The sequence below is a fragment of the Cherax quadricarinatus genome, chromosome 13 (genome assembly GCF_038502225.1).
Source record: "Cherax quadricarinatus isolate ZL_2023a chromosome 13, ASM3850222v1, whole genome shotgun sequence".
NCBI lineage: Eukaryota > Metazoa > Arthropoda > Malacostraca > Decapoda > Parastacidae > Cherax > Cherax quadricarinatus.
In genome coordinates, this window is record NC_091304.1 from 12,410,642 (window position 1) to 12,431,355 (window position 20,714).

A 20,714-nucleotide genomic window follows, 5' to 3' on the forward strand; every position below is an offset into this window, starting at 1 on the left:
TGGCTGAAATTAAAATACCTCCTGATGATTACATTTCCATGTCTTGAAACTCATTTTTTTTTCAAAATTAAGTTTATCCATGACGTTTTTTTTTTTTTTTTTGGGTTCACTGGTTGGTAAAGCACACCTAAGGTCAACTTGTCTTGTCTTTCAGGAGTTTGCAGCTGAAGAGATCATGCATGTTCTTCCAGAATTCATGTTTTTTTAAGGTATTAGTTTAATGCCACTACCAGATGATGTAGACCAAAGTAAATGTAAACTTTGCCACATGGACAACTGTCACACTTTGTGTTTCTATGTGCTGGACTGCGATAAAATTAATGAATTCAGAGACAACTCACTCAGAAATATTCAAGAAATGCCAAAGTATTTTATCCACAGTGGTATATTATCTACCATTCTGGAAAAATACCCGACTTTACCCACTGTAAATAACGCATCACCGCGTAATATTTTTGTGACCTGGTTCATGTAGGGGTGACTCATTACGATTGTAACGAGATATAAATGCATAAACAGTTCATTAACAGTAACTTGTTTAGCTATCAAAACTTTGCGATCCTGTCTCTGGACCCAATATGTGCCTCTGATCTTTTGGCTACCACCCACACCATGGCAATAATAAAAAATATTAAAGTATAATAAAAAATACTAAAGCATCGATCTCTCATTTAACACTGATATCCTAACACTAGCTCTAGCTCCTCTCCCCTCCTATGTAAAACTCTGGAGCCTGTCTTTAATACAGAAGATTCTGTACGATTTCGTATAAGTGAAGTTGACATATTACACCAGATTTATAAACATAAATTCTTCAGAATTCGAAAGAGAAACAGACAACAGACATACAAAGAAAGAATAAGGTGCAAGAAAATACTTAAGACCCTTATTTAAGGGGTTTTGCTACACTATTAATATCATCATGTTTATCAGCATACCACTTTCATACTTAATATTATCACCATCATGTCAATAAATATAATCACACTATATCATCACTGTCATTACATTTACTTCGAATATCAGCACTACCAACACGAGACGGTGTGATAATGAAGGCTATGCTAGCCTACCAGCGGATATCCTTTTTTTTTTTTTTTGGCTGCAGGAATTGTCATTGGTGTGCTTTATGTACCGACGGAGGTCAGCGTCCACTCCTGCTGCAGTCTAGTTACACTGTTGGTGCCCCACACCCCTGTGGTCCATCCTAGTGGGGACAAGAAAGTTAATGGCTGGATATAGTTAATGAAACCAGCCAGGAAGAAGTAACAGCAGTGAGAACAACCAAAGAGTTCACAGCAGTAGAGAGCAACATACCCACCATGGCGTTCAGGGTAAGAACTTACAATACTCACCCTTTCAATAATTTATTATAAACGTTAAATACATATAACAGACAATGGTTATTTTAAACATACAAAAAACGTGAAAAGATGATAGTTACATAATTGTATTAATTACAGTAATGAATAATGGTTGATTACTAGTAACTGATAATTGCAAATGCACGAGTAATAGAGTTGTTAATGGCACGGATGATCTCACATGTAGATACTGAAACAAACGCAATGAGAACTGTACATATCGATCCTCTTCAGTAGATTAAATAACTGACGTGTTAGTTATTCGTCAGGAAAAAAAAATCACATGGCATGGATGTTTGTCATAATGTAAGGCTTTCAGTAGTATTGGTTCCTATAGCCGGGGCATGATAAAACGATGGTGTATAAAAGGAAACAATAGGATAAGCCCGATAGAGGGACAAAGCAGCAGTGACCGCTGGTTTACCAGGGCTAGATAGGTGAATGAGTGTATAGAAGGGATGAGACTTATATGCAAAGGTTGGTCACAGACCGGGCCGCGGGGGCGTTGACCCTCGAAACTCTCTCCAGGTAAACATGATCTAAATCAGGTCACATGACTTAAGTATAGGAACAATTAGCTTTAGGGCAAAGGTAATTATTTCATCAGGTTTTCACCGTTCTTGTTGATGAACATGAATCGTAATGTGATCACAGGCTACAGAACTGGTTTCATAGATGAAAGAAACAGCTTCCCTGTTAACACTTTAAAGTATCAGATTGCATAATGAACATTAAAATGGTATAAAATACCGACAGATTGTTAGGTAAGACACATATGCAACAGTTAGGTATCTTTATTTCGAAACGTTTCGCCTACACAGTAGGCTTCTTCAGTCGAGTACAGAAAAGTTGATAGAAGCAGAAGATACTTGAAGACGATGTAATCAGTCCATCACCCTTAAAGTTTTGAGGTGGTCAGTCCCTCAGTCTGGAGAAGAGCATTGTTCCGTTGTCTGAAACAATATTGTTTCAGACAACGGAACAATGCTCTTCTCCAGACTGAGGGACTGACCACCTCAAAACTTTAAGGGTGATGGACTGATTACATCGTCTTCAAGTATCTTCTGCTTCTATCAACTTTTCTGTACTCGACTGAAGAAGCCTACTGTGTAGGCGAAACGTTTCGAAATAAAGATACCTAACTGTTGCATATGTGTCTTACCTAACAGATTGCATAATGTTGAGGTTTAAATACTCATCTTGTTTTCTGTTTTAGTGTTTGCATGAGGGTTTGTGCAGTGGATCATTGTGCATAATTCACTGTAATTTTGTTAGTTGCCCTTAGTAGTTAGTGATTATTGAAGCTAAATTACTATAGAATAAGTATTAGCAACTGTAATAAGTATTAGTGATTGTAAGCACAGATGTGTGAGTTTCTCTGTATGTATATAGACTATATATAATTTCAACATTTACGGTGATTTTGTATAATAATTTATGCAGAATGTGACCTAGAATAATCAGATAATGTGACCTGTGACCTGTTGCAACCGAGATATATTTGTGCTGGTTCATTCTTCAGGAAACAGGACAAGAAACTTTTGACAGGGGTTTCTGTCCAATGATGACCCGTAACTGGTCTAGCATCAGCTGACCTACCCGACCCTGGTATGGTCTTAAGATAATGATACCTTCATGGGTATCCGAAACCCACTAAGAGCTACCATCGTACACCTGTTAAGAGTTAACCTCTGTAAACCTATTACGAGCTAACCCCCGTACACCTGTTACGTGCTATCCCCCGTACACCTGTTACGTGCTAACCCCCGTACACCTGTTAAGTACTAACCCCCGTACACCTGTTACGTGCTAATCCCCGTACACCTGTTAAGAGCTAACCTCCATAAACTTATTAATAACTAACCCCCGTATGCCTGTTAAGAGCTAATCCCCGAACAGAGTGGGCGTCTGGCGTCCCGGGGAAGAAAGGGCAGCCTCCACGCTGGACCGACGCCAGAAGAACGACTCCAGAGACTCAACGACGCCATCAATGCTATCACTACCGACGATGTCCGCACTGTGAGTGGTCTATGTTGACTTTCTGGTCTGAATGGTCTGTGCCATATTTATGGAATGCTCTGTCTGTCTTTGTGGTCTAACTGGATTGTGTGGGCTGACTGGCCTGATTGGACTCTGGTTTCTGGCTGGTCTGTTCGAATTTGCTGGTCCGTGGTATAAATAACAGATTTTTTACTTCAGACCACTACCAAAATTTAAAAACATACAATATATTAAAAAAATATATCAAATTAAAACGTACAACCATACAGTAGTGCATTTAGAAAAATAAAACCTTATATCTTGTTGAGGTACAATGTACAGTAATTTTTAAAAAGAATCTATCTTATATATATATATACACACAAGGAATTCGCAAGAGCAGGCGAAATATACACAAACACTGATCTCTGGCTGAAGGAGACTCGAACCTACGGACCTTGGAACAAGGTACGCAGTGCTATACCATTCTCACCACTGGACCAATACCTTGGCGCCCAGCTTGCGCTAGACTTTGATCCAAGGCAGCCAGCTTTCAGAGAGAAGGCTTACAGCTTTTCATCTCATCCCCTGTTTGTGTATATTTCGCCTGCTCTTGCGAATTCCTTGCATTGTTAAAATCTCTAGTAAGGCTGATGCATGCAGGGGATGAGATGAAAAGCTGTAAGCCTTCTCCCTGAAAGCTGGCTGCCTTGGATCAAACGTCTAGCGCAAGCTGGACGCCAAGGTATTGGTCCAGTGTGGTGAGAATGGTATAGCACTGCGTACCTTGTTCCAAGGTTCGTAGGTTCGAGTCTCCTTCAGCCAGAGATCAGTGTTTGTATATATATATATATATATATATATATATATATATATATATATATATATATATACAAGATGTTTACAAAGAATGGACCCAATTTCAGGATATACTGCTTTGAAATTTGGTCCATCTCTTTGAAGCACTCTGTATATATATATATATATATATATATATATATATATATATATATATATATATATATATATATATATATATATATATATATATATATATATATATATATATATATATATATATATATATATACACACACACACACACACACACACACGTTGTACACATATATTACCCCTGTCAGTGTCGCGACTGCCGCAGGTCGTTTAACACTCTCACAGGTGGTTTCACATTCCCTCAGTTTGTTAACACTGCCACAGGTGGTGTCGTGACTACCACAGGTGGTGTCGTGACTACCACAGGTGGTTTATTACTCCCCCAGGTAGTGTCGTGCATTCCAGGCAACATAGAGGTGGGTGCGGTTTACGACCTGGTGCTGGGTGCTGCCTCAAGTGGTAGTCCCAGGAGAGTGAGGGCCACACTGCTGCATGTGGCCCTGTACCACAGTGCTGCACACTGTGCCAAGCTCCTCCTCCACTTGGGAGCTCCAACTGAAGGTAAACTACTTGCTTGACCCTGACAGTATCATTATCGTTATTTTCATCAGTATCACCATTACACTCATTATCATCATGATAAACTTTATTTAGCTTGAGTTAGTTAGTTAGTTAGTTAAAGATTAGCCGGTATTCTCCCGGCCCGGGCCTTTTCCAAGTGGTGGCCCGGCCTTGGCTCCCTCTTTAGGGAGTGTCTGAGACCTAAGTCTCCCATGGGAGGAGGCACAAGTACCTCCTCATCTTTGGGACCAACTGTCCCCAGGCCTAGCCACAAGCTAGGCCTCTCTGGTCTGCCATCCCCGCCCCAAGGGGGCTAATGGGAATGACAGTCTTATGAGCTAAAGCTCGGGCTCAGGCACCTACCCTACCCTAGAAGGGCTGGGCATGGTGTCGATCTATTTAGCTTGAATATTCGTTTGCTGCTACAGACTGTCAGTTGAAGATATTTTGCATGTTTTAGATATATAATGTTAATAAATTATTAAGATTTAACTCAGGATATCACAGCAAATGCTAAGAGTGTGATTTATTATTTTGTGTAGCCCCTGAGAGTCAACTTGGTGACCGGGCACTTCACTCAGCAATTAGGCTGGGCCACTATGACTTGGTGATGATGTTGCTGGAATATGGGGCCTCACCGACCTCCGTTAACGCCTCCCTCGACACCCCTCTCCACCTGGCCGCCGAGAAGGGCCTAGTGCATGTGGTCAGGACCTTGCTGGACGCTGGGGCTCACCCTGCTGTTAGGAACAGGTTAGAACCCTCTGAGCTCGTCTGATATACGTGTAGCTTTATTTTGCAATCCGTATTCATCCTGTGGGACCGTGAGTGATGGTAAGATTATTAACGGAGTTACATAATGGGTTCAACGACTGGTTAATTTAGTTTAATATCTTATTACGCACCCTATACTCATCCTGTGGGTGGTAGCCAAAGATTACAGAGGTACATAATGGGTCCAGGGACTGGGCCCCAAAGTTTTGATAGCTGAGCAAGTTACAAAGGTAATGAACTCCAGGTAGATGGGCTCCAACATTTTGTCAACCAAGCAGGTTCCAGTAGCACTGAGCTATTTACATCTAAGAGACGAGAGATTTACAATCGCTTAAACTTTAGTATGATGCTAATGATCGCACCCAACACTTGAGGCGAGACGTATGACCAATTGGATCGTCTTACACTTGCTCCTCTTGCTTACCTAGCAACAAATCGGATATCTGGTACTGGTAGATAGTTAACAGTTGTGGGTCACATCTTGGAAAAAAAGAACCTACAAGATTCATTGAAAATAACCAGAAGTCTTCTGCATCTCTTTATACATAAAAATTTGTTTCACAAGAAGAGGATTTTGGTCGGATTATTATCCCGGAGGGTTAGCAACTCAGGATAACCCAATAAAATCAGATTGTCATCGAAGACTGTCTAACTTATTCCATCGGAATCTTTTAATCTTGTCTCCCAGAATACGACCAACACCAGTCGACTAACACCCAGGTACCCACCTGTTAGGTAAATAGGGAGAATAGGTGTAAGGAAATTTGTCCAGCGTTTCCGTTCGTGCCAGAAATCGAACCCCGGTCCTTCATTGAGAGAGTTGAGGTGGTTGCCAACTGAGCCACAATGCAGGATAGAATTAATAGTTAATTTTTAGATGATGGATTACTGATCGAAGAAGAAATTCAAGTGATCTAATTTTTTTCGTCACAACCTCTGTTTAGGAGAATTTTATCATTTCTAAGAGACGATTTTAGCTAAATTGGGGAAAACGGACCTCCAGTTTTCTGGTCTTGTGAGTAGCTACGGTAACACCAGTTGTTCATTGAGCACTAAGACATAACTGGTGTAACATGTCGTGGCCCGGTGGCCTGGTGGCTAAAGCTCCTGCTTCACACACGGAGGGCCCGGGTTCGATTCCCGGCGGGTGGAAACATTTCGACACGTTTCCTTACACCTGTTGTTCTGTTCACCTAGCAGCAAATAGGTACCTGGGTGTTAGTCGACTGGTGTGGGTCGCATCCTGGGGGACAAGATTAAGGACCCCAATGGAAATAAGTTAGACAGTCCTCGATGACGCACTGACTTTCTTGGGTTATCCTGGGTGGCTAACCCTCCGGGGTTAAAAATCCGAACGAAATCTTATCTTACCTTCCATTTTTTTCCTTAACACCATGGTTTCTGTACAACAGGTTAGTTAAAAGATGATTACACATGAATTACACTATTCTATTCTATTTGATTCGCCGGTATGGTATCCCAGCCCGGGTCTCTTCCATTTTGGTGACCCGGCATTGGCTCCCCGGGTAGGGAAGTGTCGTTTATCTTTACTTGCACCTGCGTGGCAGGTCTTCAGCAGGAAGGGGGGGGGGTACCTCACCGGCTCTATGGCCAGATGGCGTACCAAACGTTAGTGTGCACTGACGGCAGCTGGTGTGCAGTGCAATGGAGGCCCAAAGCAGGCCCTCGCAGCAACTTCAGCGGGGGGGGAGGGGCGGATGACGTGCAATGACTGGAAGTAAGGTTTCCAAGTCCCTGACAGCTAAGTACATAAGATGTGCTGCCTCATCCTCTCGGGCCTGCCCCTCTGGGGTCATTGGGAAGTGTCTACGGCGAAGGGGCATCGTAGCCGGGCAGTCTAACAGGTAGTGCACCAAGGGCTTCAGAAGCATTCGGTCACAATGGGCACAGAGCTCCTCTCGTGCCCGTTCAACAGTCCGCACAGTGGTGGGATACCCTAAGCGTAGGTGGTGGATATGCACCCTCAGTTCTCTGGACTGTGTCCGAATACTTGGAGGGGGCGCCCTGTGGGTCGCCCTAACATACCAACAGAGGCTCCGTGAATCCCCAGGGTCAGGGAATGGGCGCCTGGCCACACCAGCAGCCCACAGAGCAATCTGGCTGAGGCTGATGGAGATTGCAGCGCGTGGCTGTGCCTCGAGGGTTGCAGTCCTAGCAGCCTCATCTGCGGCTTCATTGCCAGGGATACCCACATGGCTCGGGATCCAGTTGATGGTAGCCCTGCGACCCTGGGCCATAAGAGTCTGCAGGTCACCCCGGATGGATGTGATTAAGTGCATGTTGTCCTTTGGCTCTCTGTGCATAAGCACTTGGATCGCTGCCTTGGAATCAACGTGGATGATGGGGGGATGCTGATGGTCTGCAAGAACATGCTGCAGAGCTTGTTGGATGGCAAAGAGTTCGGCCTGGAGGATGGTGCAATGGTCTGGGAGGTGCCAACTTGCTGTCAGATCGCTGTGGAATATCCCAGCAGCTGTGTGGCCTGCCACTGGGTCTATGGAGCCATCGGTGTAATATGGCACACACCCTGGGCCTTCTGCACCCACAATGCTAGCCGAGGCAAGTCGTTGCAGAATGTCCTGGGTGCATTGCCTCTTGCTGTCTGGTAGGGTTGTCCAGTGCACCGCAAACAGCTCTGGTGCCCCAGGGGGTGGCACCGTGTAGTTCGCTGCCAGTCTGTCGCAGCCTCCCGCCTGGAGCAATGTCATGGGCAGGAGCTTCCGTGTGGCATCTGCTACCGACCACATCCATCGGCGGCCGGGATGTAGTAGAATGACCTGTCCCTGGCGGACCCATAAATCTCTCATCAGTTTGTCAGGCCCTGGGAGTCGGAGATACTTTGCGATCCACTTGGCAGCTACCAGTTGGATCCTGTCTTCAAGAGGCTGTAGCTGCACCTCAAGGTTCAGAGCCACTGCACTGGCCCACCTAGGAGCCCCCAGCATGGCCTGTACAGGAGTGCTCTGGATGACACAGAGGGATTTGATGTTTATGGGTCTGGCGTGAACCAGAGCAAGTGCCCCATAGTCAACGAGGGAGCGTATTGCCTGGATGTAGAACAACCTCATGACCTCGAGGCTGGCCCCAACCCTAGGGTTGGCCATGGCACTCAATGCCCTGACCCTCTGCAGAGCCCTCTCTTTAATGTGGTGCACATGTTTCCGGAAGGTGAGGCACCTGTCAATGTAGATGCCAAGGTACCTATAACTGTGAACCCACTCCAGGTCGATGCCCAGGACCCGCAGCCTCTGACTGGGTATCCTGGTGCAAAGGATCATGGCTTTGGATTTTGCCGCAGATATCTTGAGCCCCAAGTGATGGCAAGTGGAAGCCAGCAGATCGAGATCCTCCTGGTCACGCTGCAAAAGCCGGTGCTTCCTAGGTACGACAAGTGCCAGGTCATCGTCATAGCTGAGGAGGAAGGTGCCTCTGGAGAAAGGCAGGCGCACCAGCTGGTGCATCAGTACATTGAACAGGGTGGGACTAAGCACCCTGCCTTGTGGAGTGCCATTGTCCAGGGTCTTGAGAGAAGAGGCATGCCCCTGGAAGCATACCCGGGCCTGCCTGTCCTGGAGATAGGAACGAAGCCATGAAAGCAGCCTGCCTTTAATTCCCCTGCAGGCCAAGAGTGAGAGGATGGCAGGCGCACTTGCTAGCTCAAAAGCTTTCTCAAGGTCAAGAAAGACCGACCCAATGCCGGCCAGTAGAGTGGTAAGGCTTTCGAAAGTGCCCACTCCTCTGGTGAAGCCATAGAGGTGTTTATGAGGAGGGCCAAGCTTCCACCTCAGGCGCTCCAACACCATCCTTTCAGACACCTTCGAGATGCAACCAGTGAGGGAGATGGGTCTCACACTGCCAGGATCCCCAGGCTTAGGAATCGGTATGATTTCAGCCTCCTTCCATACGACAGGGAGTTTGCCAGCTCGCCAAGTCTGGTTGACGACCCCCAGGACAGCTGAATGTCCAGAATGGCCAGACCGAGTGATCATGCCATAGGTGATACCATCATGCCCCGGTGCAGTGTCCCAATGAGATGTGAAGGCTGCCTGGAGCTCCTGGTCGGTGAAGTCTTCATCCGTGATGTCCTTAACTTGGCATGCCGCTTGGATCACCATCATCCTTCTAGGAAGGAGGTTGGCTTGGAGGTCCTGGAGATCCTGAGGCAGTTGAGCCATGGCCGCTCTGAAGGTGAAAAGGTCCACCAGACGTTCTGCCTCCATTGCGGGGTCTGGGTGCAACCGAGCCACACTGCGACACTGCCCGGTGGCCAATCGTAACTTGGTCCAAATCTCAGATAAGGTGGAGGAATAGCTGAAGGAGGCACACCACTCGAACCATATAGCCTGCCGGAACCTGTGTGAGACATGGCATGCATGCCGCCCCACTTCCCTGAGCAGACGCATGGACTCAACCGTGGGATTATGCCTGTGCATCTTGCGTATGACATTGATGCGGTGGTTCTGCTCCCTGATGTCCTCATTGCAAATCCACCAGTCACGTTTATATGACCCTCCACCTATAATCTTAGGTATGGCTGCCTCAGCTGCACATGTGAAAGCCACCTACAAGCTTTGAGCCGCCTCATCTGGGTCTTCCGGAAGAGGAGACTCTGCCCACCAGCGCTCAATGACCTCCTGGAAGCACTGCCAGTCGGCCTTTTTTAGATTCCATCTGGGGGTAGGTGTGGGGAGCGGGCACTGCTGGACCATCAGCATGGTGACCACTGCAAAGTGATCACTGGTGAGATGGGGGTGGACCTCCCATCTCGCACTTGAGAGCAACTGCCTAGAGATGAGTGTGACGTCCAAGCAGCCACTGTAGTGATGGGTTGGCTCACCATTCTTGAGGAGGGCGATCTCAGGGACCTCCTCCAGCACAGCCGCAAGGTGCCTCCCAGCTGCATTGGTAGGAGAGACAGAAGAAAGTATTGGGTGGTGGGCATTGACATCCCCAGCCACAACAAGACCCTCCCGTGGGGCGAGTGCTGCCACCTCTGAAATGCCAAGGGTGTACCGAGAGCTTCTGTAAATATTGTAAACCACGAGAGGTCCATCCGGTAGGTGTAGGGCGACAGCCTGAACCTCTACACCCTCCCCACAGTTGCTGGGGTCATTGGAGATTGAATGAGGGATAGTGGTCCTGACGTAGATCGCCGTGCCCCTGCCAGTCCCTTCCAGGCACTGAAGGTAGGCCGAGAATCCTGGGATACGTGGCTGCATTTGATGTGACGAATTGGTAAGTGTCTCCTGGAACAGGAAGACATCAACCTCATCCTGAACTGCAGCTTCAATCACTAAGTGAATTTTCCGCTGCAGCCCGCAAATGTTCCACTGGAGGATCTTCAAGGGCCGCAGAGGGGGTGGCCCTCTGATTCCATCTCTGCCTGGGACTCGTCTTCCATTGTTGGCGGCTCCGGGGCCTCCTCTATCACAGACTGGAAGGACTCCTGGATGATGGCCTGAAGTTCCATTGAGTCCTTCCTGTCTAGTGGGGCCATGCCCAGCATCCATGACAGGAGCTGTCTGCAGGTGTCCCTGTCCTCCGCCAATGGCAGCAGGCGACAGAGGAGTGCTGAGATGACCCCAATGGTTTTCTTCAGTCGATCGGGAAATGATTCGACCATTACCTCTGCAGGCATTGAGCTGGACGACCCGTCGAGTCGGTGCTGGGTCACTGGGTATGTCTGGGTGGCTGTTGACACTGCAGCAGCATAAGCTGGGTGCACCCTGGGCCCAGCCTGAGTGGCCATGGGCTTCTGGGTCCCCTGGCGGGGAACCTCTGCCTGACTCTGGCCGCTCACAGTAGGGGCCTGCCCTTGGGAAGAGGCCTGCTGGAGGTATGGCAAGGAATGTTGGTGCCCAGCTGGGACCTGCTGGGCAGTGTTCCTGGCCTGTGGCTGTTTTTCCCATTGATTCTGTCTTCTCGGCCACCTTACCATCTGACCCCATAGTTGATCGCACTGCTGCAAGCCAGTGCGTGCCCCCTGATGCAACTGCTGGGAGCCCAGTGCTGGGAACTCACTGGTATTGCCCTCCTGCGGTATCTGGGGAACCACGGTCGGAGCCCATACCGACTGTTGCTGGGTGGTTCCAAGGCTGGGTGGCGTCGGGGCTGTCGGATCGTTCTGATGACGAACCTGCTGCCAGTGCTGCACCATCACAGGACAGCTCCAGTTCCAGGCATGGTGCCTCTTTGAATAGTTGGCATACTTGGGCTCCAGCCGAAGGGCTTTGCCGGTTGGCTGTTTGAGGATGGCAATGCAGTCCTTCGAGTCGTGTGCCTTGCTGCACACACCACACTTCTCTCGCTGGCAGGTGGCTGCAATATGATTGAACCCCTGACAGTTGAAGCATTGTACTGGGCCCGACAGGTATGGTCAGGTCTTGAATCTTCCCCAGACCCCAAGGTCCAGGTGCGTGGGAAGTGGACCTTTGTGGTGGATCAGCACCTGGCGGGTGGGCACCTTGTTCACTGTTGCAGAGAGTCGCTCCACCTTGACAATATTGGGCACTTCCAAAATGGGGTCCAGTGGGAGGGGCACAGGGACGTGTAAGAGCACCCCTTGTACACCTTCTCCGAAGCAACCAGTTCCACAATGCTGGGATGTGTCACAACCAGCCCCTTCAATTCCTCGTAAGAATCCTCGTCCCGAGGAATGACCAAAACCTTGTTCCTGAGAGTGAACTTGCAGTGGAACTTGAGGCGGGGTAGACCTTCCAGATACCTTACAAACCCGTAATCCGGAACCTTGAATTTGTTGAAGGCCCTGGTTGCTTGTGCCCAAGCTGAGCGGGAATTTCTCCGTCCACGTTAAGTCAGCCAGTCCCCGTCCACTGTGGAGGCCAGTGCAACTGGTGTAGAGACCTGGGATGGCTCTATCCTTGCCGGTTGTGGAGCTACAGCCTCCTGGCTTCCTTCCACAATCCCTATGGCCATCTGGGGGTGCAAGTCTCCTTGGGTAGCAGCTGCCGATGGATCTAGTGGCAGATACAATACTCCCTACTACATCCTTGGCCTTCTTGGTGGGGGCTCCCACCTGCCCCACGTCGTCCTCCAACTCGTCCCCGCATTCCAATGAACGTTTAGGCCGCTCTGCTGGGTCTGTCATGGTGACTGTAGGTGTGGGGACAGAGCCAGCAGCAGAGCTGCTGCCTGTGACCTCACAGCCGCCCACACTGGGTGCAGAGCTGTGAGGCTCAGTGCCCCAGTCAGGGCCCGTAGCCACCTGCACGTGGCTCACTGCCCTGAAACACTGGACACAGTCCAAGGACCACTAGAAACGTCACCAATCTGTGCGTAAACTAACACAGATATATATTCCAAGCGAACACAACACACTCTCTGTCCTACGATCTTTCCACACCGGTGTTGCCGTCCCTCATGAATTACACATTTCTATACCTAAAACCTGTGTGCCCTTAGAACCATTGTAGAAATTTATACTATAGTCTTAAAATATTTGCAGAATTTCCCGAAAATTTATCTTCCATCCATATTCTTTTGACACTTTAGTGCCCCCTCCAGAAAAAGAATTAGTAAAAATTTCAATTTATTCTGTATCAGTTAAAAGAGTTATGAACAATTAATAATTCACAATTATAGACTTTTGAAATCATAGTGTCCTTGTGGAAAATACTGTATATGTTTTCTGGAAATACGGTAATTTATAGGTAAATAGATGCCCTATATTGTATTTTTAAAAGAAGTATGTTATCGAAAAAAAGTAGAGACACTCGCCGTCTTGGTTTTGAATTTTGTACAAACGTTGGTGAATGGGGAAGAATTTTTCATGCTCTAGAGGTTAAAATTGTGCTGACACCTCTCAAATAGGAGGCGAAATTGGTGGATATGCATTCCTGCATAACTTGAGATATCAGACGACTGGACAAGACCTCTCCAGGAACCTCAGATAAGCTCTCTAGATTTGTGTGTAATTCTGGCCAGCATTATTTTCATAGATTTAGTTAGAGTGAGGTTTTCTGATACACCCCGTCAACTAACTACACGAATACCACCTGGTGGTTCACACTTACACTCACTCACTCATTTGACCATAAACAGAAATATTAATCTCAGTCTTAAAATAATGAATCCTGTGATACTCCAATACTGAAACTATGTACTGTGCCAAAACAAAAACATTCACATTGCTAAACTCACAAACTAGTATTTAGTCACTTAGCCATAATACCAACTTACCTCATAATTTGTAATATTTTACAATTAAGAATAAAACTAAGTATGCCCGAAATGCCTAGCCATGCTAAGCGTTCTAGTGGTACACTCTGTAATCACAATTTTACTACATGTAAACCAAACAATAACCAAATTTCTGTAAACTCAGCATTGTAATCCTTATAGAGAATAAACTTTGAATCTCCAGTCAAATTGGTGAGTGATAATAAGATATATTTTCCTTCTATGTAATTGTGTATATATATAACCATTTATTATTTTTAATATACAGTCCACAAATTTATATATTTACCAGTATTCCTGGTGTATGTATATTTCATTTAATTAATAGGTCCAGAGCAACTTGTGGATATGACAGTGGTAGGTATCGAAGGGGGACATTTTTTGCGACCTAAGTGTCCCAAATTCCTACTTGTTTAACTGATAAATAAGTCATCATTGTTCATTTACTGTTATGTAAATAATTATACATTCAGCTAAATGCAATTTTCCACATTTAATTTGCCTGTTGGTCCTTCTTGAACCGGAGGTAATTAGTGAAGTCATTAATTAGTTAATTACTTAATAATTATATGTGAAATGACAGAAGGAGGTGGATGTTAAGTTCACAAATTTATTTAATGTGTAGTGGATTATAATAATTACAATATTAATTTTGATAAGATAAGTCAAGTGTGGCTAAAGATTATATTAATGTGTATAAGCGTATGTGTAATTGATAAGCCAAGTGTAGCTAATTATATTAATGTGTATATTAATTTTGCAAAGCCAAAGTGGCTAGGATTTATATTAATGTATTTGTATAATGTTAATTTTGATAAGCCAATTCTGGCCAAGATTTATATCAATGTATGTGTAATTGATAAGCCAAGTGTAACTAATTATATTAATGTGTATATTAATTTTGCTATGCCAAATTCTGGCAAGGATTTATTAATTTGTGTAATATTAATTTTGATGAGCCAAGTTTGTATTAATGTACATTTAAAATTTATATAATTTTCTTACATGTAATTGCTAAGCTCAAGTAGCTAGGATTTATTGAAAGGCAAGTTGTACTATTTACCTTTATAAAGTGCATAATTTAGTACATAATCAGTGTTATTAAGTTGAATTTAATACATTGCATCATGGCTGAAAATGAGGAAATTAATATAGAAGACAAACATATGGAATATAGAGTAAAGAAAGCATCAATACAGGCTAGAAAAGTTCATGTAACCAAGGCATATAATAAGTACTTGGAATTAATGAATCAAGAAACTGTGAATACTGATGATTTAAAATTGTATTTAGATGCTTTACGGAATAGATATGATTCATACAAATTATATTACAACAAATATGAGGGAGATTTATTAATAAACTGTGTAGATGAGACTGAAATAGATCTCATGATTAATCAGTATTATGAATTAGAGGAAAAGATTCTTGTAAAAGTCAGGCCTTGAATAAATTAAAATGTGTAAACCAGGCAGTTGGTCAGTCTGCTCCAACAAATAATATGTCTTTGCCAAAACTCCCAGAATTGTGTTTGCCTGTGTTTAATCCTGGAGAAAACTGGGAGGAGTTTTGGTCAATTTTTAAGGCAGCTGTGCATGACAGGAGTGACCTAGCCTGTGTAACTAAATTATTTTACCTCAAAGGACAGGTAAGAGGAGATGCTCACATACTGATACAAGCCTTTCCCAATGTAGATGACTCTTACAAGGAAGCAGTTGACTTGTTGAAGGTCACTTATGGTAATATAGAACAAAGTAGGTTGGATCTAGTGAATATCATTGTTAATTTAAAATCTCCAGATCACACTTACAAAGGTTTACAGCAGTTTAGAATTAAACTGGAGAGCACTCTCAAAACTTTAAGTAATAAATATATTCTGAAGGAATCAGACTGGTTATTGAGTGCCATAGTACAGAATAAATTAAACTATAAAACACTTGAATAGATCTCAAACAAATATCACAAGGGTTATTTTGGTCTGGAGGAAATAAGACTAGGTCTACAAGAAATAATTGTTCAGTTGCAGACCAGCCAACTAACTCATTTTAAAGATGCAACACATAATAATTCTGAGGTATCTGTCAAGTTTCATAAAGGGAAAAATTATACCAATAGCAGATTGTATCAATCGCATCTGCTAGAAAAATGACAGGATGGATAATGAGAACCTCCAAAACTAGGGAGGCCAAGCCCATGATGACACTCTTCAGGTCACTTGTTCTATCTAGGCTGGAATATTGCTGCACACTAACAGCACCTTTCAAGGCAGGTGAAATTGCCGACCTAGAAAATGTACAGAGAACTTTCACGGCGCGCATAACGGAGATAAAACACCTCAATTACTGGGAGCGCTTGGGGTTCCTAAACCTGTATTCCTTGGAACGCAGGAGGGAGAGATACATGATTATATACACCTGGAAAATCCTAAAGGGACTAGTACCGAACTTGCACACGAAAATCACTCACTACGAAAGCAAAAGACTTGGCAGACGATGCACCATCCCCCCAATGAAAAGCAGGGGTGTCACTAGCACGTTAAGAGACCATACAATAAGTGTAAGGGGCCCGAGACTGTTCAACTGCCTCCCAGCACACATAAGGGGGATTACCAACAGACCCCTGGCAGTCTTCAAGCTGGCACTGGACAAGCACCTAAAGTCAGTTCCTGATCAGCCGGGCTGTGGCTCGTACGTTGGTTTGCGTGCAGCCAGCAGCAACAGCCTGGTTGATCAGGCTCTGATCCACCAGGAGGCCTGGTCACAGACCGGGCCGCGGGGGCGTTGACCCCCGGAACTCTCTCCAGGTAAACTCCAGGTAATAGTAATAATCAAAATTCATTTCCTAAAAATAGTTGCATAGGTGCATATCAAGTAGCAGGAATCAGAAATAATGATTCTCCACAAGGTAAGAAGAATAAGTACCCTCCTAAGAGTAGCCCAGTTAATAAGAAACCAATCAAAGAAAAGAGAGATTGTCTTTTCTGCAAGGGTACTCATTTGTCTAAGAATTGCAATGCATACAATTCATGGAATGATAAAGTTGAAAGATTGGAGGAACTTGACAGATGTATCAGATGTTTGGGTAATCACAATGTAAAGGATTGTTATGCCAAATTAAACTTCTGTTATCAATGTCACAAAGGAAGACACCATATAGTCATGTGTAAGGGTCTATATGATAATGTTGATAATAATGATAATGTTGACAATCCTGACACAACAGTGGCTAATGTAAAAATTGCTGCTAATATTAATAATGATGGTTTTGCTGAAGTAGCCTTACCTGTGTTACAGGTAAAAATCGATGATAAAAGGCATAAAAATCAAAAAATATAAATGCATAATTGGACCAAGGATCCCAGCGTACTTTCATAAAACGTAAATGTCTTGATGGTATGAAAGTACAGATGGGAGATCCCACAACTTTAAAATTATCTGTTTTTCTCTCAGATAAAAGGTCTCAATTGTATGACACTGTTTATGTAACTGTCAGGTTGGGCAATGAGAAAAAACGTGTTGATGCAGTAATTGTAGATAGACTTCCAGAGAAAATATCTACAGTGGGCTTAGTAAAGCTACAGAAAGACTCTCACATAATGTAAATTTAGCACCTTCTGGTGTAAGTGATGATTCTGTAGGCCCAATAAATATTTTGATAGGTAGTGACTATTATGCCTCTTTTGTAAAGGGTATGGTAAAGAAATGTGGTGTCACCCTTTTGAAGACTGCACGAGGCCATGTAATGTATGGTAGGATTCCTCGTAATAATAATGCATGACTAGAGGAAACTACAAATACCATAACTGTGTGTCTTACTCATGAAGTCGTGCCCCAGTATAATTCTTTCATAAAGGATGGTGTTGAGCCAGTGCATAAATTGTGGGAATTAGACAGCATTGGAATAAATGTAAATAAAGAAAGTCCAGACGATTCTTTTACTCAAGAACAATACCTGAGAGATGTAAAATTTGAATCTGGACAATACTGGGTACGACTTCCGTGGAGACTGAACCATCCAGAATTGCCCACTAATTACAGAATGGCATGTGGACAGTTAAAGGCTCAGCTCCGCGAACTGAGTAAGACACCAGAATTGTTAACTGCCTATAATGATATAATTGCTGAGCAGTTAATTAACAAATTTATAGAAGAGGTACCTCCTGAGCAAGCCAAAATTTATGGTCACTATTTGCCACATCACGGAGTGACGAAGGATTCTAAGACCACTCCTTTGAGGATTGTGTTTAATTGTAGTGCCAGGAGTAACAAAAATGTACCTAGTTTAAATGACTGATGACAGGTCCGTCGTTGACGGAAAAATTAGGATATATCTTATTAAATTTCAGAGTAAAGAATTATGCCTTTACGGCTGACATAAGTAAAGCTTTCCTAAGAGTGGGTTTACAAGAGGCTGACTGGGATTATACCCGCTTCTTATGGCGTGAGAATCCTATTGACTCACTTAGCCCTCTGAAAACCTTTTGCTTTAGGAGCGTATTATTTGGTGCTACATCCAGTCCGTTCCTACTTCAAGCGACGATAAATGCACACCTTAAATGTATGGGAAGTCCATTGAGTAAAGTAATGAGCAAACAATTTTATGTGGACAATTTCCTGGGTGTGACGTCAACTGAAGAGGAACTGTTAATGACTTATGGAGATGCTAATAAAATAATGCAAAGTGCAAATATGCCTCTGAGAGAATGGAATAGTAATTCGTCCAAATTAAAGGACAAAATAAGTGAAGATTACCCTGGAGATGAAGTGCCAAAATGTAGTAATGTATTGGGTTTAACTTGGGATACTGAGAGAGATTTGTTAATGTTAAAACCTAATAATTACAGTGTGCTCAATAAATTAACTAAAAGAGTTTTGCTTGCTGAAGTTTCTAAATGTTTTGATCCACTAGGTTTAGTGTCACCCCTTACTATAAGAGGGAAATTATTAATTCAGGAAGCATGGAAACTTAAATGTGCTTGGGATGAAATTCTACCTGAGGAATTCATTAACAGGTGGGATGAATTAATTGGTGATTATGAAAAAATTCCAATGTTGGAGTTCCCATGCCAGGTGGCCAATCCAAATGGGAAAAATGTACTCCACATTTTTGTGATGCTTCAAAATTGGCATATGGAGCAGTTGCTTATCTTCAATGTAATAGTGTTATTTCTCTTGTTATGTCTAAGGCTAAAGTGCCTCCAATTAAATCACGTACCTTACCTCAGTTGGAATTAACAGCCATTTATGTAGGTGTCAAATTAGCTAATTATATAAGAAATAAGTTGCAGGAGATAAATATTAGCGACACTGTAATTTGGTCTGATAATGAGGTATCCTTACAATGGATTCATAATGGAAACAGTAAAATTGTGTACGTACAAAACAGAGTCGGAAATTAATCAGATGCAAGAGAAGTATAATAGTTTGGGTCAGCATATGTTAACATTTAATCATATACCTGGTGAGGAGAATCCAACTGACTTCTTGTCTCGAGGTTTACCTTATGCTAAATTTGTAAATGCTGTATCATGGTTTAAAGGACCGAGCTGGTTGGTAAATAAAGCTAATTGGCCTGTACAATAGGCGTATATTGCTCCTGTTGAAATTACTGTGACCACCGCTCCAATAGTTTGTCCTTCTTTATCCATTGATATAAATAGGTATTCTTCTTTACCCAAACTGATCAATGTTACTAAGTTGGTGTTTGAATTTCTAAACAAGATGAATATTTCATATAAGCTTTCACATCCTCTTGAATTTTGGATAAAGAGGGTACAGGAGGAAATCTATGGAAATGAGATTAAATTGACGATGGAAAGAAAAATTGTGAAAGGTTCCATAATAGAGAAATTGGGGCTGTATTTAGAAAACAGTGTAATTAGGTGCAGAGGTAGGTTACAAAATGCTGAATTGGGTGATTATGATAAACACCTTACTGCCCAAAACTCATCATCTAACAAATTTGATTGTTCTAAATGCCCATAAAAATGTAATGCATGGTGGGGTACAATATTTATTTTATTATCACACTGGCCGATTCCCACCAAGGCAGGGTGGCCCGAAAAAGAAAAACTTTCACCATCATTCACTCCATCACTGTCTTGCCAGTGATCGAGTGAATGATGGTACAAGATACCTTAAATTGTATTAGGGAAACTTTCTGGATTCCACAAGGACGGCAAAGTGTAAAAAGGGTGATTAAATCTTGTGTAATATGTCGCCGTGTGGATGCCAGATCCTATATGTACCCAGGTCCTCCACCATTGCCAAAGGAGCGTGTACAATTAGTGAAACCATTTGATGTAACAGGTGTAGACTATAGTGGTCCAATAATTTTAACAGGTACTTCAGATGGTGTTCCACTGAAAGTGTATGTTTGTTTGTTCACCTGTACTGCTACTAGGGCAGTCCATTTAGAAATGGCACAGGACTTGTCTGCAGAACAGTTTATACAGCTGTTTCGAAAATTTGCAGCTAGGAGATCCTGTCCGAGGTTGATGATTTCGGATAATGCCACAAATTTTGTAGCAGGTGCTCAACACTTGATAGAATTAAATAATAGTAACGATGTTCAATCTCTGTTAACCCAGCGAGGGTGTACCTGGAAATTTATTACTCCTAGAGCCCCTTGGCAGGGGGGGCTGTATGAAAGACTGATAGGCACAGTGAAGAGGTGTCTCCGCAAAGTACTACACCGGAAGAGAATTAATTTGGAAGAATTCCGTGCAGTGTTAGTGGAGGCAGAAAATCGTATAAATAATAGGCCTCTCTCGTACATGAGTGATACACATGATGCAGATGTATTAACACCTTCTCACCTAATATGTGGAAGGAAATTGGAAGCTGCCCCTGTCTATAGAGATAATCCGGAAGAAAATGATGAAGATTACAATGATGCGGCAGTGTTGTGTGATAAATTTAA

The 20,714-nt window shown here is 43.7% G+C and overlaps 1 protein-coding gene across 1 annotated transcript in view; it reads left to right on the forward strand.

Moving 5' to 3' along the window:
- Positions 1–1,111: 1,111 nt before the first annotated feature.
- The window catches only part of LOC128688635 (ankyrin repeat and SOCS box protein 8), a 29,450-nt gene continuing 9,847 nt past the window's right edge, over positions 1,112–20,714 (forward strand). The window contains exons 1-4 of the mRNA XM_053776556.2: positions 1,112–1,334; positions 3,264–3,383; positions 4,625–4,799; positions 5,342–5,552. Of these exons, the coding sequence (XP_053632531.1) occupies positions 1,323–1,334; positions 3,264–3,383; positions 4,625–4,799; positions 5,342–5,552 (518 nt within the window). The 5' untranslated portion in view covers positions 1,112–1,322. The remainder of the gene's footprint in view (positions 1,335–3,263; positions 3,384–4,624; positions 4,800–5,341; positions 5,553–20,714) is intronic.